This window comes from Camelus dromedarius, chromosome 1, assembly GCF_036321535.1.
Source record: "Camelus dromedarius isolate mCamDro1 chromosome 1, mCamDro1.pat, whole genome shotgun sequence".
Classification (NCBI taxonomy): Eukaryota; Metazoa; Chordata; class Mammalia; order Artiodactyla; family Camelidae; genus Camelus; species Camelus dromedarius.
Window position 1 is genome coordinate 89,256,092 of NC_087436.1, and position 25,829 is coordinate 89,281,920.

Consider the following 25,829-nt stretch of genomic DNA (forward strand, 5'->3'; position numbering starts at 1 on the left):
GATACACTTTTGTGGCAGAAATCATGGAAGTGGTACTAAAATACTAAAGTTGGAAATGATGATTTAATGGAATAAATTGAGGTCCTGGAGAAGATTACTTAAAAAAATCCACAAATGGTTGTCAAAATCTAATCTGTCTTCTTGGAAGTGGTGTCATTTATAATATTATAACTAGGATCTAAAATTCATAACATATTTCTGAGATACTTAGTTTTCCTTTCCCATTTTTGTCTCCTTTTACTTCCTCCCTCCATTCTTCCCTTTCTTCCCTCCTCTTCCTTTCTTTTTTTTTTTCCAAGGGGGTGGTAATTAGGTTGATTTATTTATTTTTTCAATCTAGGTACTGGGGATTGAACCCAGGACCTCATGCATGCTATCTACTGAGCTATGCCCTCCCCCTCTTCCCTCCTCTTTCTCTTTCTCTTTCTCTCATGCTTTTTTTTTTTTTTTTTTTGCTCCCGAGCATTCACATTAGGTATTATTCCACAAGGACTCAAACAAAGTTAAGAATTTGAGAAGACGTGGTTCTTTGTTATATAATTTATGGTCACTGTTTGTCCTTAATCTTCTACATTAATTTGATTATGGAGATTTAATCATCACAGTCCATCCACAGGTCACATAACCACACAAGAGCTACAATAACCACATAGCTATTTAAATCACTCATTTGGGAGCTGCTAACAAATATTATCGAATCATATATATATGTATATATGTATATATACATATAGGTGAATAAAGAGCATTAAAAACAAAAACTTTGAGAGGCAAAAATAGCAGTCTGCTCACCGGAGGACATTTTAAATAGCTTTCTCTGCACTCCACTGATGAGTCTCTGAAATACAAGTCAACCACAGTGTGAGGAGAGTAACCATACTGTGCTCTTTGGTGGGAAATATGAAGCGTCTCCAGGCATTCTTTCAAATAAAGTGAGCTACCTATTCTTTATGCATGCTCTGCTTTTTCTCTCTTCCATTTGAAGTACCAAGTTTCTTTCTCTTAGGATGCATTTGTCAATATCAGCCAGTCGTCCTCTGCAAACCGCGCATCAGCCCGCATGTATATTCTATGCAGTGGACTCAACAATGTCTCCGCCCAGCCTGTCTCACAGTAAGCCTGTGCGATCTGCAGGACTCTTGAATGTAATCATGACTGTCTCTATACACAGAATGTCTGTAAGAAAGAAATCTTTTTTCAGGATGTACAATCAATATAGAAAGCTACTATGAAATATTTAGGACCCCCAAATTGCTTTAAAAATCAATAGTGGTGGGTTTTTGGTTTGTTTGTTTCCTTCTTTCTTTCTTTTTTTTGATCTGTATTATCAAGATAATTGCCTCTACTTTTTACTTGGCTTTATCAAGAAGAACAAGGCAAGATGAGCTGAGCCTCCAAGGAAAAGTGGGAAACTCTGTTTTTCTTTTATATTCAATAAATGTAGCCATTGATTTTATTCTCATGCACAACCCACAGCCAGGCAATGTCAAGAATATCAAAAAATCGATTAGGAGTAGAGCTAGGTAAGCAAACACAGTGAGGGAGTTCTCCAAATCCCCATCAAGACACAGGTTTCTGGTTAATATTTGATTCATTTCTGAAACCTGATGCTTAGAAGCTTCTCTTTGGAACTTGAAGTCATTAGTATGTGCTTGAGGACCTGACACAGTTGTGTACATTTCATAAAGCTAACACATTCGCACTTGGCAGAGCTATTCCCATTTATGCTATGTGCCTGCTCTGATTATTTTCATTTTTACAGTGGTAAGCCACAGAAGCATCTTACATGGGCAACTGTCTTCCTAGAAATGATCTTCAGGGAAAAGTACTTAACACAGGACAGTAATAAGCTGCTCTGTACAGGGGCTGCGAGTATAGACAGAAATGAAAAGACTTGGGTTAAAACTCTGCTTTCAACACTTATGGGGGCTTTGCAAAATCACTTTAGAAGGTAAAGAGTAGCAGTTACACTATACTACCTTCTAGCAAAGGTGGAAGTATGACTATATATACGTGTCTGTTACAGTGAAAAAACAATCACAAAACAAATGAAAATCCTATAGGGGAAGAAAAGAGTGGGAGAGGGTTGGGACAGCAATGGAAATAAGACTTCTTCTGTGTCATAGTTTGACTTTAGCCATGTAAATGCTTAATATAATTGTGAAATAAAATTAAATAAAAATTAAAAATTCCAAACCAAAAGCAAAATGAAATGGAGCTTAACCATACAGTAAGCAACTATTCCTAAGCTGAAACTTAAAATGTGACTTAAAAAATAGTAACTTTAGTCTTTGTTCCTTATGGGATATACCCTAAGGACAAAAAACACTGCAAGGAAATCTCAAACCAGTTTTTGGTAATCATATTGTTAGTAACAATAATGTTGGTATTTTAATTTAAAAACTATTTTTATACACACACACACACAAACAACCATATATACACATGTAACTATATATATATATATATATATATATATATATATATATATATATATATATATATATAACAGGGCAAAGTAAATAAATAATCATGTTAATACATTAAGAATCAATGTTTTCAATGAAGAGGAAGGAAACAAAATACAAAATCAAAGAAATTGAATAAAAGCCCTGTAATTCTAAATTTGAATTAGAAATATTGGTATGAACTCAGGATATATTTTATTCTTCTGGGACAAAAAAATGTACAAGTTGATGCACCAGAAGACAAGGAGGTGATCAGCAACTCCTGAGGTCAGGTTGAAAGAACTCAGATGCCAACTTACAGGGGCTGCCACTGGGCAAAGATAGGACAAGAGAGGGTCAAGAATAACCATAGCTGCTGTGGACTGACTCAGACACACCTGCTGTCACCCGTGACCTCATAGTGATAAACACAAAAAAACCAAAACGCCGAACCTCAGTGCTCACATCTAGGGGGCTCTAGGGAAACAACTTGTTTAGCGAACTGCTACATAAAGGGAAACAGTCAAGCATTTATCTTGCCTGTCAGCACCAACTTGACCTCAGGATGACCAAACAGTTGGTGAGGGAAAGTTCTTTAGAGAATAATCCAGTTAATAAAAAAGGAAGGGATGGTAGAGTATTCTCATTTTGTAAACTCTAAATAGGTTTAAGCAGAGATTATATGTGGCTGCTAAAATTGTTACTGTCAGGGGCTGAATTGTGTCCCCCTAATTTCATATGTTGATGTCCTGACGTTCAGCACCTCAGAATGTGACTCTGTTTAGAGACAGGGCCCTCACGGAGGTAATCAGATTAAAGCGAGGTCATTAGGGTGAGCCCTAATCCAACAGGATTGATGTCCTTATAAGAAGGGGACACAGAGAGACCCAAGAAGGGAGGTGACACAGGGAGAAATCGGTCACCTGTATGCTAAGGAGAGAGGCCTGGAACAGACCCTTCCCTCACAGCCCTTGAGAGGAACCAACCTTGCTGACTTCAAAACTGTGAATACATTTTTGAATACATTTCTGTGGCTCAGGTCACTCGTTTCGCTATAGCAGTCCTAGCAAACAAGTACTGTTACATACAAATTGATGCGATTATTATAATGGACAGATCAGATGGTCAGTGCCTCAGTCAGCACATCAGTCTTCACATCACAAAAACAGACACAGGCAGGTGTTTCTTGTCTCCCGATAAAAGTACAAAACAGGGCTGGTTTAGGAAGCAGTCTCACCAAAGCACAACAAAATAACTAATTCAAACCCAATCAAGCCTCAGATATGGGGCATAAAAGAACACATTTACAACAAGTGGATGTAACCACAAAAAAAAGCATGGTTTCTTAAAAAAAAATTTTACAGGAGGAAAATAAAGGAATAGGAAACTTTTAGAGTAAAAGAGATTTTAGATAAATTTATCAGCCAAATGCAATGTTCAGACCTGTTTGAACCTGTTTTTAAAAAGTTAATAATAAATTAGGAGACAGGAAAAATTACTTCAGCTCTCCTAGTGTTGGTTATCTGTAAAATTAGCATAATAATAGTACAAACTTCATAGTGTTGTGGTAAAGATGAAATACAACAATATAGGTAGAGCACTTAGCATAGTGCCTGATGTATAATATAGTTCAATTATTTGTATACCTGGGTAATGATTGAATTTCATGATACAGTTGCTGTCAATAATAGTTCAAATGATGTGTCTTACTCTGTATGTGCTTAGTGTGTGCACACAAGCCCCCCCTCCCCACTCTGCAACACACCTGTGGAGTCCCAGTGTGAGCCAGTACTGAGCTGGTATGCTTTGCTTTACACTACCCATCCCGTTCCCCATCCTCATGTAGCCCTTTGAAACCACGTGGCTCTGGTCCTGGGCTTTGCTAGGAGATGCAGGAAAATAAGATGATGGAAGTTTGAAAGCAAAGCTCAGGCAAGGGTTAGGAGGGGAAGGCAAAAGGAAGGGCAAATTAAGGAAGTTAAATACACCACTGAATGTCTTCCCAGAATTAAATCGTTCCATGCCTGCCATTTTCAGGGAAAGATAAACACAATCTTGCAGCACCCACAGGGCTGGGCCTTGGAGAGAATCAGTGTTTTCAGCCAGCTGGATCGTGTTTGGACAAGAGGCAGGACACATCTGTTCATTAATAGTGATAATTGCTCGTTGGTTAAAAGCCATCATTTAGAGATAGGAAACGTTGCAGCTGACAACTATCATGAATCAGGTGACCACATCCTACAAATTTTCATTTCAATTTTTCAAACATTTATTTGGTTTGAGAGAGAGGAGACGAAGGTTAAAGAAGTACAGTTCCCATTTTTGACAAATATACAGTCTTGTTTGCATCACAAGGAGATAACTCTAAGACACAGAAAGATAAAACATCTTAAGAGAGTTACAAATCTCATGGGCCTTTAGGAGATTAAAGTGAAGTAAGGTATCAAATGAGAAGGAGTGTTTTTATCTGGTTGGAAATGTAAAAGTCCTCATGGAGAAAGTAGAATTTGAGAGTGGCTTTTCAGAGAAGAGAGAACGTGATGGAGTGCGTGAAATTGGGGGTAGAGACAGGAGGGCAAGTGAGCAGGGCTGTAGGTTTGCTAGATGAAATACATCTAGTTGAATGTGATGTTCAAATAAACAGCTAATAGTATTTTAGTATAAATATGACCTATGTACATTTGGGACAGACTTGATTTGAAATGCCCTAGATGTGGTTAGAGAAATAAGTAAATTGTTTCATAAAAGTTTAGGCTTCATGGAGGAAAGAATAGAGGAAAGAAATGGATAATAATGTGGGAAAAACATTTGGTCATATACACAGGGTCTCAGATTCCAGACAGAGAATTAATTTTACAGAGACCATGGAGACATTGTTAATTTTTTTTTGTCTTTGCTTTTTTTTTTTTTTTTTTTTTTTTTAGTGTGGGATTGATATGACCTGATATGCACTATAGGAAGAATATAATGGCGGGGATGAGAACAGGTAAAATTAAGACAGGAAATTGGCCAGGAAGTGAAAGATACTAGGGATATTAACTGAGGTGATGGAAGTGATTTGGAAATGGAGATGTTCGAGCAAAAGCAACAGACTGAATCTTGGGACAAATGAAATACAAAGATGCTTACAAGTTTATGCCTATTGACTAGAAGGAGGATGATTTTGTTAGCAGGTGTGTAAGGAGGAAGACCTGATTTTAGGAGAAACAGATAACACGAAACAGGGTTCAAGTCAGGAATAACTGGCAGTCAGACATCCAATATAGATGCTCAGTAAGCAATTACAAATATTTTTCTGAACTCAATGACTTCATATTTTAGATACTTAAGCTGTTAAATTCAATGAGTTATTTAAACCACAAGGAATCCCTCTTGTTCACAATTAGAGCAAAAGAGGAAACAGTGCTAGAATAACAAAAAGACAGAAGAATGAGAATAATGAGTAAATTGTGTGAATCTTGGAAATCCTGAAGTCAAGGTCAATCACCACTCTTAAATCATTCAGAGAAGTCAAGAGTATAGACTGACTACCAGCAATGGTTCTGGTGATTTTTGACAGAGTTGCTTTAGGAAAGAAGCATGGGTGGGAGTCGTGCTTTTGGAGATGAAGGAGTAAATGAGGAAATAATGGAAACCAAAGCTCTTCAAGGACTCGTGCTTGAAGAGAAAATCGTAGAGGAGTCAGCAGAGGGAAGACTGAAGATTTGATAAAAGAAGGGAGCAAAATCAGAAGAGTGTCCAGCAATAAGATTAAATGCATACATGGCGAGATTAGCCTTAGAAAGAAGATGAAAACTTCTCTCAGAGTTATATGGAAGGAGGGGAAGAAAGACAGAAGAATTTTAAGGATTTGATGTGTGACATTGAGGGAGTTGATAGTTAGTCTCCACTTCTGAGTAAGAAAGGAAATGACATTATGTCCCTTGACAGGATCAAGGTGGAGGGTTCATAGACCACCAACATAAGTCCTGTCTCCTGCCACATCTTACACCACATCACAGACATCCACCCTTTATCCAGATCCTCAGCAAAGTGGAAGAGGAGGTAATAGTAATTGCAGGACAATTCCCTGGTGTAACGCATTTTATGGCAGTGAGGGTAATCCAAGAGTAAGAACACAGTGGATTACAGTCTCTTCTATGTGCTGAATGCCCGTTGCACAGTAGCCTGGCTCTTCTAGAAGTACCAGGCCCCCATCAGACACCTCTCTCTTCTTTTAGGGTGTTTACACAGCTGTGCGCCATCCCTGAGGTATAAAATATGATTTTGACACAGTTCACAAAAATAAAAAACAACTAACTCTATTCTTGTGGCTTTATATGAGCCAAGTTATAGCACCTCCTACTGAAATTTAATGTAGCAAAAATTTGATTCAGTTAAATGATATGGTCTTATGATTATGGAGTTCCTGGTTAAAAAGGTTTTCAGGTGACTAACATTGTAAATCATCTACACTTCAATAAAAATAAAATAAAATAAAATAAAATAAAATAAAATAAAATAAAATAAAATAAAATAAAATAAAATAAAATAAAATAATTTTTTCTGCATCCATGGGGGGAAAAATGCTTTCAATTGCATTCAGAAAATCCCATTGATCCCATCATTGCTAAAAACAATTCATTAATGCATGGTCTCATTTCATGATGACTATTAGCTGGAATTATGGATAAGTGAAGAACTTTCATTCTCTACAGTAAGTACAGCCATAAATATGTAAATATCTATGTTATACTACAAGGACTTTCTAGTGCATGTGCTTAGGAAGCAATAGATGGCAGTTACTCCAGAAAAGGCAATTTACAAAAAAAGTGCAGATTGTCCTTTCTAGGCCTAGGAAATGTTATCGCAGAGGACCTAAAATGAGCAAGCCATAATATAGGATCGTAGAAGCAGCAAAATTTAGGTTTGCAGGAGAATTTAGGGATGATTTTGTCCAATTCCTTTCTCTTTGAGGTTGAGAAATCTGAAGTCCAGAGAGAGGAAAGGGCAAAACCTAGTCAGACCACGAGTCTCTTTGACTCAAAGTCTCAGGTGCTTCCACTCGCCACGTGACAAATTTCTACCAGACTTCTGGAGAATTATTCCCAGGGTGTATTGTACATAATAGGCACTCAATGAATGTTTTCTCAGTTGGGCAGCAGTGTCTCTGTTCTGGTCACGGACACCCCTGGGAGTTAGAGAACCACCCTCAGCACACAGTTATTTTAATACTTAATAAAGCTATCTCAGGCACAATAACTTTAGAAAAATATAATTTAGTATTTACCATGTATTAACGTATTCATTATTTCTTAAGAACTCCCCAATAATGAATCAGGGGTTATTAGCTCATTATTGCAGATGATAAAACTAAGTAAGTTTCCGTAAATTTATATCACTTGTTCAAGGTCAAGCAATCAGAAAATGGTGACAGTTTGAGCCCAACTTTGGTGCTCTGAATTCAGACGTCATGCTTTTTTTGTGATACCTTATGGTTTCTCCAGGATACTTATAACCTCTAGGGAAAAGAAAACTGAAGCTGTGAGGGACAAGATAGAGAGGAAGGCAGGGAAGGAGAGGAAAGATACCAGAACTGGTGTGAGGTTCTCATGGAGAAAACTGAGGCTAGAAAGAGATCAGAGTCCGGATAACAGATGAAGGATTTGTGTTTTCCTTTGGGAGATCTGTTGGAAGTCTCCTAGCTACAAAGACCTGGGTTGGCTCCAAAGAGTGAAAGCAATGTTATCAACTAGGAAGAAAGTGCTGACTTCTAAGAGTATTTGAAAGACAGTGAGGTGAGAAAAGCACAGGTATGGGCATCAGGATACCTAGATTTTAGTCCTAATTCTGTCATTATCTTGTGTGCCCTTAGATCAGACCCTTGCCCTCTTTGTGCCTTAGTTTCTCAGTTTAAAATGAAGTGTGTTCAATTTTATGGTTCTCAAATATGTTTCTTCCTATGCAGCACTACCATTGGTAGAGACTGCCAATCATTTAGAAACTGCCTGGAGTGAGACTCTGTAAGTTGAGAGTGCAACCCACATTTTTGCTTGCAAAAAAGCTACTCCTTTTTTTTTTTTTAAACACAATAACTTTTCATACACTCTTGATTAATCACTTATAGTGAATATAAATGTTGTGGTTGATCAACCTACAAAGTTGGGTCATAGTATTATTCTTCCAACATACTTTAGAAAGACATTTCATCACTTCATACTTAGTTATATATAATAGAAGATACATAGGTAGTAAAAAATTACAATTGATTTCCAGTGTCTGAACCACCACTAATGATCACCACGGCTCTTGAATTGGTAGATTTTTGTGTATTACTGTATCAGTATACTCAAGGGAATTGTTAGTTTATTCACCAGTTTTCTGAGAGGATTTTAGGTCAGAGATTTTTAGCTAGAGCTGACAGCTCCTAGGGTACTGAAAGAATGGGAAAATTCCAAAGATCATTTTGCCAAGATCAACTGATGCTATTTTACTGTGCAAATGAAGACCAAAGCTATCAACTAAATAACGCACCATTAGGTTACATTCAAAAGTTTTATCATATAGATACATTCTCTTCACTTGCATATTGTTTTTGGATATTGGACGCACATTAATTGTAGACTTTTGGCCCTTAACTACAGTTTCAGCTTGCCACTGATGCTATATAAGGATTTCAGGGGGCTTATGAACACTCTAAAATGATAGGAAAATTTCATCAGCTTCTCAAAGGGATTACAAAAAGTGACAACAAAGGTTAAAGAACCACCACTCTACATGTTCTACAATAACATGTCACAATTTAAATATTCCTTTGGTAAAGCTGTAAGCTGACTTGAATTGTAGCCTAAAAGTTTTAATAAACCCTTAACTGCATGAGGGTTAATAACATCTCTGTCGATATGTAATACTTCTTTTAGACTTGATTCTTCAAAAATAAACAAACCAAAATGCACTATTATGCAAAACATGGCTGATAGAAATTAAAGATAACCTAAATAAAGATACATTATATTCATGGATTAGAAAACTTGACAGTTTTAAAATGTCAGTTCTCCCCAGACCAGCATATAGATTCAATGCAATTGCAATTATAATTCCAGGAGGCTTTTTTTTTTTTTTTTTTTGGTAGAAATCAACAAGTTGATTCTAGAAGTCATAGGGAGGGTCAAAGGACCTAGAATTTCAAAAGAAATCTTATGCAGTAAATATAAAGTTGAAGGACTTGCATTATGTAACTTCATGGCTTATGATATAGCTATGGTGATTGAAATAGAGTGATACTGTCTAAGGATGGACAAAAAGAACAGTGGAACAGAATGGAACCTAGAAATAGACCCCTACTTACCTAGTCAAAGGTACCAACATAATCTGATGGGAAAAAGCAAAGTCTTTTCAATAAATAGTGCTAGAATAACTAGATAGCAGTATGGAAAAAATTGAACCTCAACCCCTACCTCATAAAAAATACAGAAATCAACTTAATGTGGATCGTATACATAAAAATAAAAGTGGAAACACAGAGAATTTAAAGGAATAAAATCACTATGGATCTTCTCAAAGTTGCCCCACAGTATTTTCCTATTTCTCCAAGATATTGTTTCCCGATTCCATTTCATAATTAAGTAGCTACACTGAATACCTAGAACACATTGTAACTGAGTCTGAGTGTCTCTGAAGTAATCAAACAATTGGCCAAAAAAAGGTATAACTTCTAGAATGAGCGAGGTGCAAAATCTGTCTAACCAAGACACATATTCTTATTCCTCTGTTTATTATTTGAAGGTCAGGGCAAATAATTCACTTACCTTTGATGGAAAAATTTGTCTACATTTAGCTTAAATTGTTCTAAGATTTTCTGATCTTTAATATAATTTTCTTGTACAGATTAAAGAGACTATTCACCTACTTGCCTCTCTCCCCTCCGCTCATTTCCAAAAGTAAAAAAAATAAAACAACAACACAAACAACGACAATAAAACATGCAACACAGAGCTGTTTACCGGAGTCCATAGAGAACTGTTCCATCAGGATGCAGTCGGATCATTCGATTTTTCACCGTAACCCCATGCACAAATGATTTCTTGTCATTCAAAAAGTAGGTGTCTGGTACCCAGAGTTGGTCAGCCACCCTGTTGTCTAGTGTGAGGTTTAGTGGGATTCCAGAATAAGAAAGCCTTTTGTCTTTCCAAGACTGCTGGAAATACATAGTGAGTGTATAATCCTGTAAAAGAAAGGAAACAAACAAAAAAGAATTTGACTATCACCATCATCATCACCACCTAAGACCTTTTGTTAAGAATGTGTTAGCCTGTGGTACTGTGGATGCCCAGAGACCTACCATTCTGCAGGTTCCCTAAGAAGTTTCATTTGCATATATTGAAATTTGCACCCCCAATTACAGGACAGCCAATAGTTTAGAAGTACTAGAGCAATAACTGAATGCACGCAGAGGCATTCTTGCCAATATAGAGTGAATCCATTTACTTGAATTTTAAGATTTGAAGTTAAGGCAATGATATCATAGGGAAGGTCATAAAGGGAAGTTTGACCTAGACATTCATGTTTACAGAAATCTACCTCTGGATATCATATTTATAGTACTGTTTTGGAGGGAGGTTGTTTGTTAAATAATAACTAAAAATGGGTGCATTTAAAAGGAGAGGATGTGTTCCAAACTGCAAAGGTTTTTTGAATGAATATAAAGGTCCTCAATTTCCATTATCTCGATCTTTCTAGCAAATTACAACTTGTCTATCAGCCCTGAAAAGTAATTGATACAGCACATGTGGATGGAGATATTTGGCCTGAGAACTGACATCACTGGTGGAACTGGTCAACTATTCCCCTCTTAACTCATTCCTGCTTTGATTCAAGAATTGACTTGGGTTCAGAGTTGGGTTTGTACTTAAGTTGGTTTCCTCACCTCCTGTAAAAGGTTACCCTAAGGATGTACCTTTGCACTTTTCTTTCTGCCCAAGTTTCCCTTGGCAGTGACAGAAAGATTCAGACTCAATAAAGGCGCCAAGGTTACAGGAGAGGAATGTGGATAATTACCTTAGAGCTTTAGTTGTCTGTTTTCAAAGAAGTCTATTAATACACAGTGTAATTGTCCATTAAAAGAATAAGAGGTAGCAGTAAAATCATAAAGTCTTAAGATGTGGGTCCCAATATAATAAAAACAGAAGGTTCACTTTTTCTTTTAAAGGACATTTATCTGTCAATAATGACTCTGAATGCTTTAGCAATAATTAAGAAAAATGTGCATAATCTCTGCACAACTCTGTACTCCACTGTTTTATAGGCCACTATTTGAGAAACATTGACTCAGACCGTGTCTTACATCTGGGCAAACCACACTTCATCTAGATCCCTAGAGGGATATTTAGACATTTCTGGAATATCTTAAATGATAAGACAACATTTGTTCCAGATAATGAGTTCCAATGTCCTTTTACCACTCTGCTGGAGAACGCTTACACTGTTCACTCAGAAACAATCTTGCAATACTTTGAAGCCATTCTTTCTTGTTTAATGACAAGGACATTTGCTTTTTGCTATTAATCATATCATACCCCTTTTAAAGGTCCGAAACCTCCTTCTACCTTACCTTCATTTAACAGACTAAGAGAACCCACAGGGTTATATACACTTCTCTTCTCCCTTGGTACCCCTCTCATTTGCAACCTCTTCAAGCTCTTAGCATCAGACCTTTTTCGGAGGAAAATGAATTGGGCAGATTCTAAAATACCTTGATTACAAAAGCTACCACATGTAAAGCTCAGTAACCATGGGCAACTAACTTAACCCCTCCTATCTCAGATGTCTCATTTCTAAAAATAAAAATAATAGCACTTTACTGGCTTATTGCAAGTATTACCTGGGAACATGATGGTGCAGGTACTTTAGAAATTGTAACATGCTAAACAAATATGTTATCTTCAAAGTTGCTCTCTTCTATTTAAAGATTAATATCACACTTCCAAATTACTTGGAGTGTATATATTCATTTTCATAAGCATTTCTACTTGTTACAAGATGTTTGTAAAAGAAGTAGGCTGAAGGAGCCTATTGACCGTGAAAAAAAGCAATCGTCTGTGAGCAACTTTAAGTCTTGTTGCTGTGATCTTTTCTGCAGTTCAGCCAAAGAAAGAAAATGAACAACTGGCTAAAGATATGTTATTGTAAATTTTGCCACGAGGATCAGCACAATCAGCAGTGGGATATGTGTTTTGGTACTCAACGCTGAATACTCATTAACCTCCAGCTCTCATGAGTGCCACAGAGGAGCTCCTCACAATGAGACCATGAGGCAATATCCTTATTCCACACATTGTCCTCAATAAAGAAAGTGTTAATGTGTGATGGGAGAAAACTGATTGTAAAGTACAAATGATCAAAACGGCAAATGTAACGTTGTAATAATTAATGCTGTAATTAAAATATGTTTGTGGTAAGTAAATAATGGAGAGTGGAAGGAGAAAAGAACGTAACCATGAGTAATCTGCATAGATTGTACGTGTGTGTGTGTGTGTGTGTGTGTGTGTGTGTGTGTGTGTGTGTGTCTGTGTCTCTGTCTGTGTCTGTGTCTGTGTGTCTGTGTATAGACTTTTCCCCCTTCTCGCTCTGGAAACCGTTTTGTCTCCTGTAAAGAGAGAACTATACACATGTAGTGAGATGTTTGCTCTATACCACTCACTCTGCTTTAAATAAGTGTTGACTAAAAATCGCATCATGATTCTCAGTTAAAGCAATAGTTTACCCTATTTGCAGTAAGAAGTAATTCAGTGAAAATGTATGTGTGCCAGTATCTCACATTTGGAAGTGGGTAAGGTGGAACAAGCACCTTTCAGAACGTTCCTTCTTATGCATTTCCAGGGTTATTATCTTAATCTAGGGCTTGATTCCATGATAAATGGAAATATGGACCTATGAGCTTGATAACTTAAAAAAAACTTTTTGAAGCTAATGATAATTGTGATGATAATAATGAAAAAATGTGGAAAGACTTAAAAGAGAGCAATATCTCCTCACTATGCATATCTTACCTTGTGCATGACAATAATCTCCTTCCTTCTCCTAGAGAGTGTGCTTTGCTCTGTGGTTTTCTCAGCCTCTTGTATCCATTATTACACTATGTTCTCACCACCTGGTGAGATAGGCAAACCATTTCAGAGAGAATTTATGATTTACGTCTCTGGGAAACTACTTACTGAATTTTAAGTAAATTATTTTTTCTATCTGCACCCCATTGTAAATATTAATAGTGACATCTGCATATAATAAAGTCTATGATATTATTTTGGTGTATTCTACTTTTAGATGGAAAAGAAAGGCTTAAAATTGTTGTATTTTGTTCTCTGATGCAACAGATTTTCTATTAAGACTTCATTAGTCCAAAGTATGAGCACTCCGAAGAGGATGGAAAGTTTTCAGAAAGAAATTAAAGGTATTGATACTTTGTCAGAGAATGCTAAATTCATTTTTCTTCCAAGTGTATTATAAGTGTTCAACCAGCTTTATCAAGTGTGCAAGCTACTCCTTTGAGAAAATGTGACATATTTAGAAGCTATGGGCCATAGGGGACTCTTTGACACTGAGGCAAATTAATGGGATTAACCGGTATGAGATTGCTAATGAAATTGGTCAGGCTAATTCAGGCATGAGAGAATCTGATCCACTGAGGAAAAGCAGGGTAGACAATACCAAATTAGTGGTGCTCAGTTAAACTCCAAAAAACACACTTTTTAAAATCTAAAAATGTTGAAAGGAATATGAAAATACGTCTAGTAAATGAAAGTAACTCTTTTGGAGAATAAAGGTAACGGTCTTTTATTTGTTTATTTATTTACTTATTTATTTTATTGAAGTATAAGTGATTTACAATATTATATTAGTTTTAGGTGTATAATGTAGTGATTCAAAATTTTTATAGATTATACTCCATTTAAAGTTATTATAAAATATTGGCTATGTTCCCTGTGCTGTACAATATGTCCTTGTAGCTTCTTTATTTTATACATAGTAGTTTGTACCTCTTAATCCCCTTCCTGTATCTTGCCCCTCTCCCCTTCCTTCCTTCTCTCCCCTGGTAATCACTAGTCTGTTCTCTATATCCTGGAGTCTATTTCTATTTTGTAATATTCATTCATTTATTTTATTTTTTAGATTCCACATATAAGTGATAGCATACAGTATTTGTCTTTCTGAGATACAGAAGTAACCTAAGTGTCCATCAACAGATGAATGGATAAAGGTGTGGTATTGCCATTTGTAACATGGGTGGACCTGGAGGGTACTATATTAGTGAAATAAGTCAGACAGAAAAAGGTAACATTTTTTTTTTTAGATCAGTAGTTTGAAACTCAGGGCAATTTTGTCCCCTAAAGGACATTTAGCTATGCCTGGAGACAGTTTTGGTTGTCACAGCTGGGAGTAATGTGAGTGCTACTAGTGTAACAGAGAAGAACAGACCTGACTCCATATTGGATCTATTCTTTCAGCTTTAACCTTCGTGCCCTTGGCCTGTGCTTAGTCATGCTGTCTCCGCACCTTTGTAACAGAATGTTGCCTATGGCCTGAAATACAAGTAATGGCCCTACCACAATGCTGTGCCTCCAGGGCTTGATCTTTAAAGATTAAACACTCTTTCATTTGTATAGAGATAAAAAGTTGCAGAACAGAAAATAACAGTTGTCTTATTGGAGTTTTATGGGAACATTGTGACCAGCCCTCTGTGGACAGCTGCAAGAACAAAGGATTCCAGTACCAAGAAGTTTTCAACAACCAGCCATATTCCCTTTAAGTATAAAAGAAGCCTAAATTCTAACTCAGAGAAGAAGATTCTTTGGGATGCTAGTCTGCTATCTTCTCTGTCTGTTGGCTTTTTGAATAAAATCACTATTCCTTGCCCCCAACAACTTGTCTCTTGATATATTGGCCTGTCGTGTGGTGAGCAGTACCAGCTTGAACTAGGTAACATGAGCATCTGTGGGTAAAGGGTAGGGACGCTCCTCAGCCTTACAGACTGCACAGCACAGCCCCCCCAACAAAGAATCATCTGGCTCCAAATGTCCATAGTGTCAAGGTTAAGAAACTCTGCCTTACATGAAAATATCTTTCTTTTCAGGATTAGTAAAATATTTCAAAATTCTTTATCATCATTAACATGTCAATTTGAGCTTTCAACATACCCCTCAAAACTTTGTGTAAGGAATGTTAGCCTTAAATGATTTATAATTTGCCACTTTAATGTAAGAAAATCATTTGATATAAATCCATTAATTATCTAACATCAAAATAGGGAAAAAATTATATGGTTTAGGCAAATATACTGAGGTATGCATTTTACCAGAATGCACTCTAAGAAGACTTCACAGTGGGGTGGAAAAGTGAAAATCTCTTATTAGTTGCCTCCACAATCATCACATGTCTCAAATTAACTTGATAGTGAAGAGACAAAATACTACTTTAACATCTAGTAATATTGTGCCTACTCAGAAGGATCATATGAGCAGTCCTTCCTTCACAAACTGCTCTCAAGAAATATGTATACATGTATGAAAGAACCAAGTTCCTTGCACACACTTGTATTTAATCTTTTATTGATTTGATTATTCACATCATAAGGGGTCCCAAGCACAAATTCCTGTTCCTTGTGAAATATTTATGCCAGTTCAGTTGAACTCAGATCTCCTCTTTCCAAGGCTGAGGCTGCTTTCCCCAAAGGCTGACTGTAGTAGAGCTGTGCCTCACTTCTGCAGAACATTCTGTGATGGAAACTGCCCTGCCTACAGGTAACTGCCCTGCTGACTGACCATGACCATGTTCTATATCACAGGATTCTGTCCTCCTCCACCTTCAGAATGGAGAGTAAATGTCTAACTTAAGACCAGCTGATCCATAGGCAGGTGATAAACCTGTGCCTGGGTCCAAAAAAAAAAAAAGACGTGCCAATCAGAGTCCTCTCCCGGAAATTTGCTGTTGGATAAAGGATCTGAGACAGCAGATGTAGGACCAAGTGCAAAGGTCATGACAGAACTAGCACTGCACTGCTATTACGAGGTTATAAGAGAGGAGAGACTATGAATAGAAAGAGGAAGCCAGCCTGCAAAGGAAGAAAGAAAGTGGAGAAAGATGCAGAAAATAGCCATAAGGGGGAGAGTCTGACATTGTTAGAGAGAGTGAATGACCAAGTTCACATAGACTTTCTGCTTCCTCTTTCTAGTTCTTGTGAGGCCTGGCCATGTTCAGTACTTCAACCTCCTATGAGCCCTCTTTGTATTATTACAACAAGTCCCACTGTCCTTGTGCTAAGTTGGTTCCATCTTTATTTCCTCCAACCAAAAAAGTCATAATATTTATGCTGATCAACATCCATTTCAGAATCTCATTAAACAATAATTATACATATCTTAAAAACCCAAGAAAACCTCAAACAATCATCTAGCCCTGATTTCAAAAATGGGAGGTATTATTAGAAATCTTAAGACTCAGAGATGTTAAATAACTGGGAAAAAAAGGGGGAGGCACATTTGATTTTATTTATTAACTAAGAGAGCAAGGAGAGAGAAGGGGAACATATTTACTTCTATGGAGACAATTCTCTATCAAACACAATGACAATTATCAATAAAGTAACATGAGACTAAATGTAGATGCTGGCAACAGGTAGTACTTCTTACAAGGATAGGAGAACAAAGCAAAACAAAACAAAAGAACCCCACACAACCTGCATCTCATGAAAACAAAGTTTACTGAAAAATCGCCTGATAAATAAACCAATTTAGGTTGTAATTGAAATGAACCACACAACATCTGTTTCTAATGGAACCTCCTGTTTAAATGTGTTTTATGTATCAGTGTCACCATTAAGTAGATTCTGCAGCAGAAATTCATCATTGTATCTCCAGAATCTTTTATCTTAACATCATCTGCTATCATGTTAACTATCAATACACATATATATTGTGCTTAGTCCTTTAGCCATGTTTTGTTACAATATCTTTAAAATACATGCATTCTCATTTTCCCAAAGCCCATGTTCTTATTTATTATTGATTTTCTTTCACCAACGGTAGCCTGTGCTATGCCTTAGAGAACATAATCTTCTTTTACCTTTGTCTCATCCTAAATAGCCCCATTTGGTTTATCGATCTGTATAGTTCAGAGTTTTTGTCAATCTTGTGTTGTGCTCTGAACAATTTTGGAATGAACCAATCTTGTGGGTGAACAAAAACATTGAGAGTTATGGGTTCCTATCAGTGAGAGTCACCTAAGGAAATCACATGGGCGTGTATGACACTGACATGACAACTGGAGTGTGAACTTGTGTTCCAATGCAGTGAACAGCGGGAGGCTCTCACTATATAAAACAGACTGTACCCATCTAAGAATTTCAGCATTTGTAATCTAATATCTACTTTAGAAGCTGTAAAGATTCCTTTTCTTTAAATTTTTTCCCATACAATGAATCCAATTCCTTAAAATAGACGTGATAAAATTTGTGTTTCATACAATGACTAATTAAAGGCCATATATTTCAGAATCTAAATAATCAGAAGCTCAAACAATTCAAGTGGTGGCCATGGTAAGATATATTGAAAGGTTAGGCCTGAAACAGGGAAAGCTTTCTAGAAACCTCCAAGTCAAAAGATCTTTGGGTATTAGAATGACTAATTCATTCTGCCAACATTTAATGATTGTTTACTAGATTTAAAGAATTGCATTATGCCAGATGCTGAGGAGAAAACGTCAAGTAATGTGTTTTCCCTCCCAGCCTCAAGGAACTCATGGGCCAGGAGGTGAGACTGAGCATTGTTTATTTCCAAGCTGTCCCACTGTCTTCTGTGGGCTTCTCAGTCCTTCCGTTACCTTTGTAACCAGCTCCCTGCATGAAATACACAAATTTCTCCCTCAAATACTCAGAGAACTTGGGGTACTTTTCTTCTTTGCAGCTGCAGTTTCTGAGAGATAATAAAAGCATATGGAGTTCAAAAAAAAAACTTACTCTTTAAGAATGGATTAATAGTTAATTTCCACAAAGTATTAATAGACATGTTTTGAATTATATCAAATGAAATTTCATTGATAGTTCCAGTAATAACTTGTCATTTTGGAAGTACAAGCCTATTTATGTTAAAGCTTTAAAAAGAGATCTCTATTCAGAGAAAATAGATCATTTACAAGTTAGTCAATATTCAAAATTATCAATAAAATATTAGCTTGATGATTAATTTATCATGAGAATGATTCATAAACCACTCACATTTAAAATCACATAATTAATTATCTATGACACACTAAGTTTTTTCAAAGTTCCTTAGTTCCAGAGATTCATAGAAAATTTCTGTTTCCATTTTCCCCACTACCTGAATAAGAGCAGAAATAAAATCAGACGCATGGAGGACCTAGTGCAACATCCAGAATGGGGTGGTTTTGGCTGATACTCCTGAGTTGGACTATGAATAAATGACCAGGATGGTAATCAACATGTGGTATGCATGGCAATTCAAAAAAACCAAGCTATGAAGCAAGTTAAACTGGGAAAGAATATGAGAATCAGAATTAAACCAAGATTCTATCAAAACACACACTACTTAGAAGCGATTTAAAAAAAAAAAAAAAAAGATCTGTGCTCATTTTCTAGCCCAGGAAGGCACTTTTCTCTTGTGGTTTGTGATTTCATAATGTGCATAGACCTTAAAAGGAAGCAATCAATAGCAAACATTCTAGGTCTGGCACTGTTTTTGTTGGCGGAGAATGAGATCTTAGGAACTCTTAATTTAAGACTAATAGGGTGGAATAAGAGGGATTGTTATGGGCTATAGTAATAGCTCTCTCTCAAGAATCAAGTATTTCTAATATCTCTTATTGCTTTAACTTACTTTCCCAGGAAGGAACCCTTAGGACACTCTCAGAAACCTTATTATGTTCAGACCTCCTAACAGAAAGATGGATTTCCATCCAATTATCATCCTAAAGAGACTGTCATAACAAACTCTGGGGAGTCCCTGGGAAACTCTCAAAATAGAATAGGTAGCAGATAAAATGCCCAGATGTCAGCTTTATCATGTTCACTCTCCTCTTGTTCCATCTTCTGTTTTCTGTACCATCTTTTTTTTGTTGTTTGCTTGTTTTAATTTTCCATTCAGAGATCATCATCATCAACATCATCAGTATTTTTCTATCTACTTTAAAATAAATAATGTCATTCTATATATGCTACTTTTTATCATAAGCATTGCTATCTTTTCCCACTGATATTTATTTGTTTATTTGTTTGTCTATTTGTTTTTGTTTCTCAATCTCTCTCCCTTCATTCTACTTTCTTTCACTAACTAACTAGTAAGTTGGGAAGCAACCTTTTATTTAGTTGCTTATACTTATGCAACTATGTAGGAATATATACACAAAATCTGGAACTTTTGTCATTGTTTAAGAAATAGCATTATGTTATATTCACTTCTGTGAATCTTTCTATTTTTAATGACAGCCCAGAAATTCCTCCGAATCAATGGGTAGAGATACGACTCATTCCATTTAATGGCTACACAATATACTACCACATGGAAATTAATCATTACTCTATTAATGGTCATTGAAGTTGTTTCAGGTTCTTTTACAACTTAAAAGTAATGCTGCAATAAATCTCTTTTCTTCTCTTTCATAGATAGATAGATACAGAGAGATATAAATACCAAAAGTACTGGTGTTTTATGGCATCTTTCTCATTGTATGATGCCATGCTCTTGAGCTTAATATGACTAAGTTGCTAAAGTAAATAAAAATGCAACCACAGGCACTCAATATTTAGAAAATGTTTGGTACAATCATTTTCTAAATATTGAACAAAATTTAAACTCTTAAAAGGACCAACTAAGACCTTAAATTCAGGTTGACAGAACCAAAGAGCTCCAAATATATCCATATTGGCTACTTTCAGTGGCTTAAACTCATTGAGCATCTGTTCAAACTTCTACTAATCTTGAGTGGCTCTGGCTAAAAAGTGACTTGGCACATGGTGCTGCAGAGAAGGACCTTGACAACCTTATACCATGTAATGACAAAAACCAAAAACCTTTAAGAATTCCTTTGGCAGTGTAGAAAAAAATGGTTTGTGAATTCTAAAGCTAATAATTCTAACAAGACTGATTTTCCTCTGATACAGCTTCACAGCCATCCTTGGAACTATACCAGACGTGTATCGCTTAGAAGATTTGCATTAAGAATATAGACCAGACCCAACTAGGAACATTACCTCCAGGCTAACACCATGCTAAAACAATCTGAGCTATCAACTAAGTCTTTGGCTAAAAGAGAACTGAGGAAATTGAAATCTAGTTAAAGATTCATTGTTCATTAGTCCTGGGATCTTTAAGCAAATTCATCAGCTAGTTTGATAATCTCCTTACCTATGTGATGGGCAGGGAAATTGTCAATAAGGTCACTGAAATAATGAACTGGAATAGTGTACATAATAGTCCTAAAAATTGTAAAAAATATAATTGAATAAATAGGGAAAATCAAGTAGCTTAAAGCATATTATAGAATAATGCAATGCCTAATATGTATTTTCTTTTTTTTAACTAAATTATTAATTTTTTCCCTGCTAAATACTGAATAGTAAGAGCTATTACTGAATGTTTAGCTGTATGACTGGCACTTTACTAGGTGCTTTTTACATGTTGCATTGTTTAAACCTCACAACAGCTCTATGAAGGTGAGATTAATATTCTATTTTTATAGATGAGTCTCTGAATTTAGGGGATGATGCTCAAAGTGACTCTGCTAGAAAAAGTTGAAGCTGCAATTTGAACCTGAGTCTGACTTTAAATTCCTAGTTCTTCCCACTGTACCACATAACAAGCATCAGAAATTGACACAACATTGTAAACTGACTATACTTCAATAAAAATAGATATTAAAAATAAATAAAATAAATAAATACAATCTTGTTAATCAAAAAAAACCCAAAAAACAACAATAACAAGCAACGGCTTAAGCATGTATCATAAGCACAAAAGATTTTCCTCCCAGAACAAGACTTTTATCTCTTGCCTAAGGCTGACTTCTGCCGTGCTTTTTTAGGGATGCCGATTAATCATTAACATTCAGTTCTAATGTAGACTTCCCAGCCGTCTCTGATGTTTTATCCATGAACTCCCCTTCATCAGCTGCTGACGGTAATGAACACGGCTGCCATGCTCTTATCTGTGCGCTGTTGACATCCCCACGGAATGCTCAGCACAGTCGATTGTTCATCACTGCCCTGGATGATTTTTCAGATGTTAGCTAAGGGAAAGGCAACATTTTTGTTCCATAATAATCCTCCAGGAGTACAGAAAGTAGAGTAATTTTCTTTTGGTGGGATGGTTTTCACATTCAAAATCCTGCCAAAGTATTTTACCATTTTCAAATAAAAGCCTCCTTAGTCATGAGTTATGGTTGCAACTATATTTCCCTTGTTAGAAATTATTTCTAAGTGATAGTAAGACGAAAGGCAAACACAGTAAGTATCTACAGGTTAAGGATCTTTTAATTTAGACTGTGTGTGCATGACAATACTCTAGAAATGGGTGAGCATAAACTGGTTGAGGTTAGGGGCTACAATGGTTTATGCCTATGCCTTTAGCGCCAAGATGATAGAGTGCTGAATGAAGGAACCATCCATGGCCCAAGGCAGAATCATGGCCACCCTCACTTAAATCTGGTCCTCCACCTCCATCCTTATTCTCAGTGAACAGTACAGTCACCTACCCTGTGGATCAAATCAGAAACTAGGATTCTTGACTCTTCTCTTTCTCACTGTCCACATAAAATAAATCAATAAAACCTGGATTTTTATTTTATAAAAATATCTCTTTATTCTGCTTACAGTTGCTAATGAGACAGAAGGGAAGGGGGCAGGACACAGCCATTAAAAGAATGACACAGCAATCAGCACCAAGGTGGCAGAAAAGTCAATTCCCAGTAGACCCTGAGGCCCATGATGGCGGGAGGTTGGAGCTCCAGTGGACCCTGAGCCACATTATACCCAGTTTAATGTACTAGCATGCTGAATGACACACCCACGAGCACCATAACAGTTCCGAAGTTGAGCATGAAAGGTCAAAGGAGGGTGGTGGCCCAATTCCTGGCAATCCCCGCCCCTTCCTCAAAGTAGTTGGGATAATACTCACTTGTTAGTGTATAAAAACTAGCAACACTGCACCTCGTGGTTGCTCTTTTTACTTTACCCTTTACTGTAATAACCCTTTTGCCCCATTCTGGTGTACATCTCTAAATAAATCTACTTTTACTCAACTGCAGCTTGTTCTTGAATTCTTTCCTGTGTGAAGCCAAGGAGCCTCACTTGGTGAGGCATGTCCCAGGGACTTGACTGAGACCTGGGACACGGCCATCCTCGCGACCACCTCCCCTACCCTTTTTCCTGTATCATTCTGACCCAGTTTGCCCTTTATCTTTTCTCACCTGATTTACTGCAGTAGGCTCCTAACTAGTCATTTGCTTATATTTATTTATTTTTTTGCCCTTCTCTAATTCATTTGTTGTATGACAGGTAAAATGGTATTTCAAATTCAATTTTTTAAATCACAATTATGATCATGTTGCTCCCAAGGTCGAACTTTAATGGCTCCTCAATGTTACAAGCACAAAAAATACAAATTCCCTAAGTGCAAATGACACACCTCCTCTGTTCCTCACTCTCCAGCCACACTTCTTACCTGCTTCCTCTTTATCATCCAACCACCTGGTCTTCTCTCAGTTCCTCAAACACATGCTGTTTCCTCTTGCTATGGAGTCTTCTGGGCCTGGCACACTCACTCTTACTCTCTGGATGCTTTGCCTGGCTGTCCCCAACTGACAGAGGCCTCAGATCAGAAGCCTAATGACACGTCTTCCTCCTTAGTCAGGAGCCAGAAAGTCTGAGTTGGGCCCCTCCTGTCTGCTCCTGAAGACCCTTCTTATCGCAGCCTGCGTCATTCTACAAGGAAATTGATTGGGTGCCGGTCTATTTCCTCCACTAGACTGTGAGCTCCATGGGGACATCTCTATCTGGTTATTCACCAGGGCTGCCTACAGGGTCTGCAGTCTAGTCGGTGCCCCAAAACTAATGAATCAATAAATGATTAGATTGAGGAAAAATCCTGAGGCAGGCAACTGAGTTAAAAAAAAAACAATTAAAATTTGTAATTGGGATGAAATATACCTATGAGACTGAATGCGGTCAGAAAAAGTAGAGGTAGTATAATGGGAGGAGCAGAGAAAAAATATTGAAAGGAAAGAGAATGGATTTAAACTGGTTGCTATGGGTATGGGGGATAAAGAAAAAACAGTAAGCACTAGAGAAGTATCAGAATTTAGGGAAAATGTGATGTATTTGTGTTGGATATTACCTTAAAGTGCTTGAAGTAGAGATAAAATATTAGCTGATATAAAGCCATGGAAGAAATAACTCAGTAGAGATATTGAGGGTAAAGATATTAAAGATACAAATTAATGAGTCCTCATCAACACTATGGCTATGAGATTAAATGAAGTTATCAAAGTAAATTTATAGATTGAGGCAAGAGAGGGGCCTAACACAGAAGCTTAGGGCATATCAGTCTTCCTTCTTCCACTGGCCAAGGGCCAAAATGCCCTCACATTGTGTGAATACAAGGCAATGGATCTGTTACCACTCAAGGGTGAGGTTGGGTACTTGTGACTATGAAGTCTTAAGTATCAAAATCTGTAGATAAACTCCATGGAAATGAACTTTCAATCTTTAGCTGAGAAAATTGTTCTCCCTTGTAAAGTACAAGATGTGAATAAATGAAGAGACTCACTTTTTAAACTATATTATTTTATTTTAGTGTGCCTCATCCACTCGGTAGGAGACATGCTTGTTTCACAGTTAGGCATCAGCAACAAAAATGACCCAGAAGAAGCAATTGCCTTGAATAATTTACTACCAGCCAATCAACTTTCTAATTAAATTGTGGCATCACACCCCAATACATTCATTGTAAGGATATTTAAAAGGTATTAATTTAGTCACATTCTAAGCTTTATATTATTAAAAAATTTAATACATTATGTTAGAAAACTTGAGTTGCTAATGAGAATGAATCTGAGGCACTGAGGAAGTGGGTTTTAGACCTATGGATAATCTTTGGCAAGTCAAATTCTCAGACAGGGAGCTCTTACATCTGGTAAAATGAGTAGGTTGTCCAAATTAACGATCCTCACACTCAATGTGTATATTTACCACTATGACTGCTTGGACTGCTGAATATGATTCTGAGGCACACAGTCCTGAAATCTACACTTTTTGATAGATGCTTTCAAGGAGATTATTACGCTATTAATTCTCAGATCTTAATTTGAGAAACAGCGCCCAGGGTATATACCCTCAGGGTTCTTGAAAAGCCTAAACGAGCAATGTCTATATTTTCCTTAGTCTTACAAAATCTGTTCCTGTCTCCATTTACGTCATTTCCTATTTGATCATTTTCCTTTTGTACTCTGTTTCCACTATGCAAATGGAATGTAAACCTGGAAATTTCTCTTAGTGTTGCCTATAAACACATTTTCATGAATACTAAAGGAGCAAAGAGGGAGTGAGAGAGAAAGAGGGAGAGTTCTATTATCTTTACTTTCTGGTACTGTGTGTTTTCCTGTCCCTTCAACTTACTTCTGTCTTTGCACATTTGTTTTTAAAGCATGTAACTTGGAAGCCTACTGGCAATTGAATCCCCAGCTCAGATGTGAGTGGAAATCAAGGATCAGCAAGTGGTGTGGCCACTAAAGTGGTATCTGCAAACATAATGCAGAATTTTACTTCTGAAGAGCAGCTTGAGTTCCCTTCAATTCTCCCCACCTCCTCAGAGCCATTTCTCCAGCCTGAACATGGGGAAGACCGAAGGACAAGAGAGGTCTTGTCTAAAAACATCATAGAAAGCCTCAGGGAGGGGGAGAAAAAAGGCTCTGCTGATGTATTTTCTCATCTGCATGAAGCAATGTGTATTTTGGTACAGTGTTAAAAATCCTCAAGCAATTTCTCTCATGTCACAAGTTTAAGGAGTTCTCTATGAATGAGTCAGCCTGGGAGTTGCCATAGTAACAATTCTTATCCCTTTGGAATCAGTCCCCTTCTGATGTTGCCACTGAAATACCTTAGTTTCGGGAGGATCTGAAGTTCCCGTTGCATTTAAATATTCATTATGTTATGTATGCGTTCCCTGATTTTGCAGGATTACCTGACTAGAGATCATTTTTAGAGATCTATAAATAGACATGCTACATCATGCTCATTTCTTCTGCAAAAGATGAAAGACAAGTCCATAAAAATCCTTCCTGTGCTCACAGCACATTTTTTCCTCTCTTTCTCCATCCCCTTTTCCCCTTTTCTTGGGTATA

General features: G+C 36.9%; 1 protein-coding gene across 1 annotated transcript in view; it reads right to left on the bottom strand.

Annotated features, from left to right (window-relative positions):
• The window catches only part of GABRB1 (gamma-aminobutyric acid type A receptor subunit beta1), a 331,133-nt gene that overhangs the window by 202,200 nt on the left and 103,104 nt on the right, over window positions 1-25,829 (bottom strand). Inside the window, exon 4 of the mRNA XM_031435095.2 lies at window positions 10,430-10,650. Coding sequence (XP_031290955.1) covers window positions 10,430-10,650 — 221 coding nt within the window. The remainder of the gene's footprint in view (window positions 1-10,429; window positions 10,651-25,829) is intronic.